The sequence below is a fragment of the Photinus pyralis genome, unplaced genomic scaffold (assembly GCF_008802855.1).
Source record: "Photinus pyralis isolate 1611_PpyrPB1 unplaced genomic scaffold, Ppyr1.3 Ppyr1.4_LG8, whole genome shotgun sequence".
Classification (NCBI taxonomy): Eukaryota; Metazoa; Arthropoda; class Insecta; order Coleoptera; family Lampyridae; genus Photinus; species Photinus pyralis.
The window spans coordinates 21,944,582-21,955,057 of record NW_022170819.1 but is presented as its reverse complement, the minus strand read 5'-3'; the positions used below and the strand labels follow the sequence as shown (position 1 = coordinate 21,955,057).

The window sequence follows — 10,476 nt, the reverse complement described above, 5'->3', positions numbered from 1 at the left end:
ATAGTGGGTTGAGCGGGAAGAGTAGCAAATTGCTAACACTCCACCCACTATAAAATAAAGGCCATAAAAGAAACAAAAAAAACAAAGAACATTGAGTATCTGCACCCAACGCGTCATATTCTGCTTACGAGTTGCTATGTACCATTGCAACCAATAACAGTAACCTTTCTGGCGCAACATCAGTTGAACGTAGAAAACAGTTTTGTAGTGTACTTAACCCCCAGGTTCTACACTAACTTCACACTACAAGAACACGGAAATAAAGTCAACCCGGCAACGTTTAAAAATGGCTACCCGAATGACTATTCCCTCCAAAACTAAACAAGATCCCGCTTAACTTTGAAAAGTGGCACGTGATAAAACATCTAAGGCAGAACCCCCTTACGTTAGTTGTAAACAACGCTATGACCTGAAGCACAGTAGGGAAGGAACATAAAATAAAACACTGAAATTGTGAAAAGTTTGTTTAATAATGATCGCAATTATTATTGATTGTAAAAGCTCGGAAATTCAAGTCGAAATAAATTACATTGCAAAAATAAGCTTTGAAAATGGTAGTTCACCGAATAAAAATAGAAAAGAAAGGGTGAAATACACAGGATGTGACTCATTTTTGTTGCAATAAAGTCCATTTGTTAAAAGCAAGATGGAAAATTACATGGCCTTGTTGGCAAATTTAACTAAAGCAAAATATGGTGAAATTACGAATCGCAACTCATTTTTCGCACATAGATTCTAAACCAAAGAGTTTTGATTAGCATAATCTCGCCACCGCAAGATAGGTAGCGTCGCCCCTCGTTCGAGGTTTCGAGCCTGCAGTTGAAAGTCGAAGACCATCACGGAATCACGGTGTCGTTGCTCAATTTTGACTACAGTTTTTACCACCCCCGTGACTGCTTCATTCACGGAGGAAATGGTTAGTTACAAACAACAAGTCAGTACATACATCAAACGAATCGGTAATTTCCACATATTAAAATAAAATGATCAAAACTTATATGACTTCGGGGACAAGACCAAGTAATCAACATCAATAAACATAAATTAAGCAAGCATTACACAAAAAACGTAAACAATTACAAACGATAGCATAACGGTATCACGTATGTGATTATGCATTGCGCTGAAACGAAGTAAATTTCAAAAACAAAGACTCAAACACAAAAAATATAAAATGTGGCATACAAAACACAAATACGATATAAAGAAATGCAAAAATTACCACATGCATAAAAAAAACACAAAATAACAACAAACCGCTACTGAAGACAAGATGCCAAACGTAACCCACGTTCGTACTTTTTTTAGATGGCGCAGGCAGCTTTTTTCCCACCTAGAAATTGCGTGGTTGCTCTCTCAAAAATGTATGTATCGTCGGAAGTTGTATATACAGGGTGGAACCTCTCAAGTTGATTAGGGAATTGAAAGTGAGAAGCAAGAAACAACGAGTATGCAGAGTATGCAGAACGGAAGGGTGTAGATGGGTATCTAAAAAATAACAGAAATTTATGGTAGAGGAGAGAAAGAGAAAAATAATAAACAGTAATAAAACAGGTATCAATGGAAAAGGGCAGACAAGAGAGCACCTGACGAGGGAGAATATTAGTAATTAAAACAAAGAAAGAATGGAGAATAACGGAAACATGGTGGGTGGTAGAGGAGAGCATTACACATACACGACAGGAAGAGCGAGATCGGTATTTACATTATACACAAAATGAATAAATGAAAAGGAATAGAAAGAACAATAACAAAGTTGAATCACTAGTCTGTGTAGGTAATCTTAAAATTGAAAATGTGAAAAACAAGCACTTTAACGTTAAAAAAGATATAGACAGATAATAAACGATTGGAAAGGAAGGAAGGGAAGTGAAAGGGTGTAGAAAGAAGAAGGAAAATATTAGAAATGCAATAACATTGAAACAGGATACAGGAGAGAGGAAAGGAAATAATAGATGAAAGAGAAAAATAGATGCATCAGGACAAGGCCCCGAACGGCTCTCGTTACCCCCAAAAAAGAAAGAATGGGGAAGAGAGATAAACAAGAGTTGAGATAACACAAAAGAAGGTACAAACAACATGTAAAGAAGAAAACATGAATAGACCCAAAGAATATGAAGAAAAAATTAAGGAGATCAAAGAGAGGAGTTGAGAAAATATAGAAAGATGGGGAAAAAATAGAAATGTAGGATTTGGCGAAGCGCTTAGTCAAGGGAATATAAACCCAAGCAAAACCGAAGAATGCCCCAAAATGGACAAGGAGAAGAAGAAAATAACATAAGGAACGAGAAAAGGTATCAAGAAAAGAGGACAAACGACAAATAAGGAGGCTCATGGACGATAAGACGGCAGAGAAAGATTGCTGGCAACATGAGTCATACATATACGTTACAGAGATTGAGAAAACAAAGGCCGGAGAGAACGGAAAACCTTTGGAAATTACAAGACGAAACTCAAATGTTCACTTTATATGGTGCCCTTATGGACGCTTCATGGCTTCAAGAATCAAGATTCAAACTTCAAAGTTTGAGTTGTGGTGTCCATGGTTAAAAATTCGGGCTTGAAAATTCAAGCTTCGGGATTTGGTGCTTAAATTTGCACTTCAAGGCATCAGGCCTCAGTCTCCAAGTTTCAAACGTTCAAATCTACGCTTCAAGGCAAGTGACGCTTCGAGGTTTAAGCTTTAAATACAAGCTTCAAGGTGTCGAACTTAAAATTTATAGTTAAAAGTTCAAGCTGCAGACTTGAAGTTTCAAGTTTTCACGTTCAGGCTGTAAGCTTCAGTATTAAAGCAACGGTTCCAAACGTCAAGCATCCGGGTCTTCTCATATTCTAGACTAAAAGTTGTAAATTTGTTAATTAACGTACGGTTTCACCCAAAAATATAGTTGCCTTGTATATATGTGGTCTGTAATGATCGGACGTTTCGCTACACTTTCGAATCTCGGTAACAATAGGCTAGGACGGACATGACATTCTTCTGTTGGGACGTGAAAATTGAATTAAACACCACGGAATGAACTGTTACTCGAATAAAATACTTAACAAAAAATATTGAGACATAATCGCCTGTACCTGGACGTTATAAACAAAAAAAAACATGAATCAGTCACACGATTTTAATTTTTTGCGGGTTAAAATTCCACTATTGATCGAATTTATTGCAATAGTTTTTAAACCGGAAATTTCCCCCTGTAAATTAAGCTCACACAAACTTTATGTCACGGGTTTAAACTCCCACTACTATTGGGATTTACTGGTATAGTTTCTAACTCGTAATTTTACGCGTTTGATTTATACGCCCTCTAGGTTATTAGAGTACCACACAAAAATATAACACACCCTACGATACAAATGAACTTCACTGGCTGGACACGATTTCATCATGCGATTAACATTGGTGCTTAGCTTAAATTCGCTCGCGGCTCTACGTGAATTTTTCTAACACCATTCAAACACACCCTGCGTTCAAAGGTTCTTAACACAAATCAGCTCGCGGTTTAACGCACAATGACCAATACTATGCCGAACCTGTGTCAGGTCAAGGTCGCTCGTGACCTGGTGGTAATGTAGGAAAGTAGGTCAAGGTGAAGATTAGAGGTCGCGTGTCACATGGCGATGACCTTGGAAGATGGGTCAACGTGATGATCAAGGACAATAACTTACAAGGCCATCGGAGGTCAATGGCCCAATTTTTGTGTATTATCATATTTCAGTTAGCAAAGGTCGACGACTCCATTTTTACTCACATTAAAGGTCAGTGACCCGATTTTTGTAATGTCACATTTTATTTCATTTTCAAGGTCAATGGCACTATTTTGCGGTTTACTTCATTTTCAAGATTATCAAAGTTTAATAACCAACATTTTTCTGCTGTACTTTTTCATTTTTAAAGTGATCAAAGATCAACACCTTTTTAGCGCATTTTCCAAAAGGAAAATGTACGCTATTGTCCGCACTTTGTTAGTCTGTCCGTGTGTACCACTCCTAGTCCTCCAGTTTAAGCATATTCTTTGGGTTTCTACTACTACTATATACTATACTATGCCTTCGTCGGCCGCGAGTGACCACTTCTATTCCAGATTATGTCATCATGATTTATTTTCAAGGCTATTAAAGTTGAATAATCTCATTTTTTGCGTTTTCGTGTTCTATTTTCAAGGTGATCAGTGGTCAATAACCCCATTTGTTGCTGTGGAAAACTTTCATGATTATTCAAGGTCAATGGCCTCAGTTTTCCCTGTGTCGATTTTTATAACCAAGGTCACCCAAAGTCAATGACCACTTTTTTGCGGTCACATTTCATTGTAGTATTTGTTACGGCGTCAAATTTTATTTCGAAGTCATCCAAGGTCAATGGCCCCATTTGATCATTAAATGAACTACAGGTCAAACGCACGTTATTAAGGCACAAAGCGCGTCCGTGTACATGTATAATTCAGTCAAGCGGCGTCTTTCTTTTATTAAAGGTGGATTTCTCGGATTAAAATCGTAATATATTGTGAAAACGGTTTAAAAATTGTAGTAAACTTAAAATATCGAAAAAGTACAAGGTGTTGGAAATGAATGTGATTAATGATTTCACATGCATTTACAAAATCAAGACCGTATGCAGGAACCAACCGCCCTTTACAACTTGCATAATGCAATAGAAATTTTTTGTTATTCCTATCTTCGCTTTGATAACCGCGTCATTTAATTGTCCATATTTAAACTAATTCTGCTTTTGTAACTATTAAAAACGCGCAGAGGAGATGTACATCTCCATAGATGTTTCACATCTCCCTGGCTTACTGTGCGCTTTGCTATTTATATTAGGTCAGAATGGAACCAACGCAATTTTTTTAATTGTCGCCCCCATTAAACCGATTTCAAATCAGTCAATGAGGTGCCCTGTTGCCTCGGTAATTGACCCAAGCGTTTTTAACGGGTAGGTAGGGTTGGCGCTGCTTTTCTCAAACCAGCTCACATAATAAAAACTTAAAAATCTTCTACAGCGATAGAACAATTTAATGACATGCGATAGCTTACAACCCTAAAGAAGCAAAATAATGATTCATTATTACGCTAAACAGTTACGGAAGTTGTTTCATGATTAACGAATCCATGATATCAGATCTGGTGCATGACCACGTGATGCAATTTCAGCAAATGGCGGCTTCTTATTAGCAGATGTGTCAAAAGTTTTTGGCAGCCGATAGATTTGCAGGTCAAGCATCTCCCAAATTAAACTGGTCCGTTAAATTGAGTACTTGAACTTAAAACTTGAATCCAAAATCAGAAGTTGAAATTATAACTGGAAATTAAAACCCAAAAAGAAAATTAAAGATAAGCCTCTTCGTTGATAACCTTTAAATAAGAGGACTAATTATAGATGAATGTGCAACAATCGTCGAGGGAGGATTGTATAGCAAATATCAGGCAACCTAAAGTAAAATACACTTCAAGTAGATGTAAATACAAATGGCGAGTACACCACTTTTCTGTTTCACTGAAGCAATTTACGACTATTGACCCAGATCCAATTAATCCTGTCATTTTACCATAATTTGTTTAAGTAATATTTTGTGGATCGTCTCATGCTAATGTTCGGCCTACAAGAATTCTCGGGGGAAAAGTTTCGAGTATGATAATTCAAACAAGGGAACTGTACACGAAGCCAAGGCTAAACAAATTATGCCGAAATGAATTATTTACATTTCGAAACTCTATACTTTCCATTGAAACAAAGTGCAAGCACTTAAGTAATTGTGTCCTTCCTTTTTGTATCCTTCCGTTATACAGCGAAACTGCGTGAAAAACATCAATACCATTAAATTACCAACATCGTCCGTCCCATTCGCGTTGTTCAAGTGGACCCTTGCAATTTTATTCATTCTATATCTACGTTCTCGACCGCTGAATACTAAACAAAAGCATCCCTATCGATTTTTGCCAATTTTAGACACTCAAACGTAGATGGCAAACGGACGAACAATACGAGATATGAATCGTAATTGTAGTCACATAAAAAAAAAGCCTCACAAAATACTGAATTGTTTTCTTTTCTTCCTAGGCCGATATTCAGCATACGGCGCTAAGCTATGAATCAGAAGATGAAAATATGGGTCGGCTCCATTCTCGAGGTAGACGTGGAACTCCATTGTACAGCAAGCAGGACATCCGCGAACAATACTGCATATCAGATCGGGGGTTGGGAGCTCTCGAAGCTGACCGACGTAGCTTATTCAGTTGTTTATCTACACACCAAAATTCGCCGTGCTCAACGAAAGCGTCGATACTTACCGTTTGCGTAAAACAGAAAATTCCGTCGGACGAAAACATTCACGACCTTCTCAAGAGATATCCGTTCGAATATGCGTCGTATCATAGGAGAGCGAGGTAAGAATTTTTATTTCAGTGGAAAGTGGGTGAAGGGGGCACTTTCAATTAATCGATTTCACCTTTACGCGGATGGGTGTTGAATAGGTATTTACATTGGAACGAAGGAAAATATTTATTTATAGTGGGATTCTGTATTGAAAATATACAAGCCTAAATCAATACTACAAATATGTTTCCTTTCGAGTCCAAAGGCAACAGATACTGTAAATACAAGTTTATCACGTAAAAAAGTCAAGCATCAATTGATATCGAATAGAAAATTGCAAGATATCCGACTATGTAGCTCAGTGATCTACTGCATAGCTGGAGGTCGGGTGTTCGAACCTGGGCTGAGGTAAGAACTTTTTACCTCAGACAGAGATGGAAATTTCCTTTCAGAACAAGAGAGGGATAATAAATAAATAAATAAAGCAAAACGAATTAGTAAGTGCCTCTTCTACGTCATTGCAGATAGGTAAAACAAACATGCTGATTGTATCTAACATATAAGCCTTTAAGGTCTATCAAAATGAAATTTTTGGATCAGAAACTTGCAATTCCGTCGGTTTAGTAGAAATACATTTTTGGGAAAAGCATTTATCTCACAGTCTAAATAAACATTTTGCCCTAAAACTGCTTTTACATAGAACAAATTCAGAATTTCTTTTTTAGTTGTATGATTCTCTAAAACCTCTACTTTTGATCTCACTTTCTGGTGGTTGGAGGAAATCACAAAAGGATTGACATAATAGAAGACAATTTCCTCGAATTGCTCAAAAATATTTTCGGACACAAAGGTCGAACCGAGCTTGAAGCTTTAATTTTTGAATTTTGGCACCTCAAAATAACAGTTTTACTTCAGTAAATTCTTCCCGTTTAGTCCGTAAGCCATTGTTATTTTTGGAACGGTTCATTTATATCACCCATCTACAATCATAACACAGAAGAGTTCGTTGAAGATGACGTAACATTTATACTTCAACACTTCCTAGCACTTGTAACTGTCTGCCAACGCACCCGGTTCATGCATTGACCGAGGATCCTTCTCTTTCTTATTTTTGCATAACCTTTCTGCTTGACGGTTGTTAGTGATCTCTTCTTTACCCCCCTTTCTCTACCCTTCCTTGACGCGAACTCTTAAATTATCCCGGAAAAAGAACTCGCTGGCCCAGACAATCAATATGGGGAAAAGGTCTATTCAACAAAACACTGCCTTGGTTCAGCAAAATCAAACGCTGAATATCGTGCGAACGTTCTCTTTCTAACGAAAATGCGTCACGAGTGAAATGTTATAGATGTCATGAATTCGGACATCGCTAGTCGAATTCTCCAAGCTGATTTTTTAGCTTGATCCCGCGTTATTCGCATTTGCCATAGAAAATCGCTAGGAAATTTGGGATAGTCTTCACAAAGCATTTGAAGGTTCTGGATTAAGTAGGAAAGTTGGTCTTCGACGAAAGCTTATAACAACACAGCTTGAGAATTGCTCATCGATGGACGAATTTGTAAACATAATAGAAGTAACTGCAACTAAACTAAGCCGCGTTGGTTTGGAAGTTAAGGAACAATGGATTGAAACATTAATGTTGGCTGGTCTTCCAGATAAGTATCAATCAATGATTGTGAGCATGAAGAGTTCAGGTTACTTCAGGATGTACGACTAAACTTCAGTGAGAATCAAGCAGCTGCATTTGTTGGGTGACTTCAAGAAAACCGTCAAATGTTATACATGTAATGAATTCGAACATATCAAGTCGAATTGTCCTAAGAATGAGCTCGACAAGAAGAAACCTGACGGCAAGAACATATTTTATTCTATAACGGCCTTGAAGTGTCCAGACCAAGAATGGATTTTTGATTCTTGCGCAACTTTACGCATGTGCAAGAACATTAATCTCTTCGAGGAGAATGTTCCATGGAGAAAATTTTGTGGAACGGTTCAAGGTATTTACTTGTTTAAGTATTTCTTGAAATATGCAAAAGTTTGGTTCCAAACAAAATTGAACACGTCAAGAATATGGCAAGAAAACAAACGGGTTACCAAATGAAAATTCTACGAACAGACAATATGGTTGTAATCTGCATCATATACTCCTGATAAGAATGGCTTGATGGAAAGGATGAACAAGACCTTAATAGAAAAAGCGAGATGCAAGCTGATTCATTCCAATCTTGGGAAGAAGTATGGAGCCGAAGCTGTGGATTCTGCGTTGTAGTTGCTGAATCGTTTACCATGTAAAAGATTGAAAAGAAAAGCACCTGAAGAGGTTTGGTCGGGGCGGAAACCAAATGTGCAACATTTGAAAGTTTTTGGACGCAAAACAGTTATCTATACTCCAAAAGAAAAGAGCCAGCAAAATGTGGTTTCAGAAACGGCTACTGTTACTGCCACAGCACGCTCCACTGCTTCTCCTGTACAGCTCCCTTCTTGACCCGTCGCTGCTCCAGGATGAGCGGAAATTTCTTACAGTTGGAGACAGTTGGTCAATCTCAAATAGACGCTCACAGTAGTCAACACCGAGCTGTTTGATTCAGACCACGGCAGGCACCCTGTATTTCAATGCCCTGGTGCCACAATAATCGTGCTCTTGGAGCAAGCTGATCTGCCACTTCAACGTGCTCTCCAATAAGTGCATCCAGATCAGGGATCGAAAAGAGACCGCATTCCTAGTAGATTCTTGTCCTTGTAGTTTTTCTGGATCTGCTTTCGCTTTGCATCAATCTCCACACGAATTGTGCTCACAGAAAGCATGTGCTGGAACATTCAACAGTGCTGCCATCTTTGTTCTAATTGATGGCATTATTGAAACATCTCTTGATATATTCTATTGTTTCTGAAGTCAAAAACCATTTTTCTTCTTTAGGTATCGCATCGTATCGTATGAGTGGCATAGGAACCTGAAGTTTACAGGCCGCATCAACAGCCCTCTGTGTGATGTGACTGCAGGGGTCACTCGTCCTCCGAAGCAAGATAGTTAGGAGACGTACTGTACCACTAAAAACTGGCAAGTTGTGGGATTCGAACTCACAACCTGTGAGGTTAGAGTCCGAGCCTTAAACCGTGGATGCATCTTTGTCACCATTGAGCCGCTCCACTCGCACTCCAGCTTCAACCAAGTTGGGGTTCTCGAGGGTCAGTTTAACTGGAGACCGTGGCTCCATTGACTTCGAAATGCCATCATGATTTCTCGCGCACTCATATTCAGATGTTTTTCTCATAGCACATCGACGGCAGTAGGAACTCATTACATCCAATCCTAATATTTTGTTGGTCTTCTCACCACAGTAGCTGTCATATTTGAATCCGTTTCTTCTCGTACCCCAGCCAAAGTCATACTTCACAGTACCTACTTCGAATGCTTTGCTGTTTGAAAGAGTCTTCTGGGGAGAAAAGACACCGAACGGGGTCTCTTGGGAGTCTGGGGATATGCGGTTGCTGGTTAGATTGACTAGAAGACTTGCTCGTGGCTAGATCTTCTCAGAGGTGGCACAATGCTGAGGTTTCCTCTTTGGATAACTTACTGCGTGAGTCCTGTTGCTGTCTGGATCGAGGCGGCTTGCTGGGCGAAGGAGTCTTGAAGTAATGAGATGTCCATGAACCTAGCAGAGCAAGGTCAGCAGAGCACGATCAAACATATTGTATAATTAGGTGCTAATTAAGTGCCCTATCCCCGAATAAATGCTCCTTTTTTTTAAATTATTACATGTTCCGACAGGTTCATAATTTTAAAAAAAGGAGCATTTAATTCGGCGATAGAGAACTTAATTAGCACCTGATTATAGTTAGTTAACTTTTCATTTTCTTGGGTTTTTAAGATAGTGCTCTGCTGAGTTCATATGAACCTTGCAGAACATGTAATAATTTAAAAAAAGAGGAGCATTTAATTCGGGGATAGGGCACTTAATTAGCACCTAATTAAATAGTTTAGTTAACCTTTTCATTTTCTTGGGTTTTTAAGATAGTGCTCTGCTGAGTTATTATGAACCTGGCAGAACATGTAATAATTTAAAAAAGAGGAGCTTAATTCGGGATGGGCATTAATTAGCACTAATTAAACCTAATTATAGTTAGTTCACTTTTTCATTTTCTTGGCTATTTAAGGTATTGCTCTA

At 38.3% G+C, this 10,476-nt stretch overlaps 1 protein-coding gene across 1 annotated transcript in view; it reads left to right on the top strand.

Moving 5' to 3' along the window:
* Nucleotides 1–3,510: 3,510 nt before the first annotated feature.
* Nucleotides 3,511–10,476, top strand: part of LOC116179453 — a 28,807-nt gene continuing 21,841 nt past the window's right edge. The window contains exons 1-2 of the mRNA XM_031499245.1: nt 3,511–3,564; nt 6,056–6,381. Of these exons, the coding sequence (XP_031355105.1) occupies nt 3,511–3,564; nt 6,056–6,381 (380 nt within the window). The remainder of the gene's footprint in view (nt 3,565–6,055; nt 6,382–10,476) is intronic.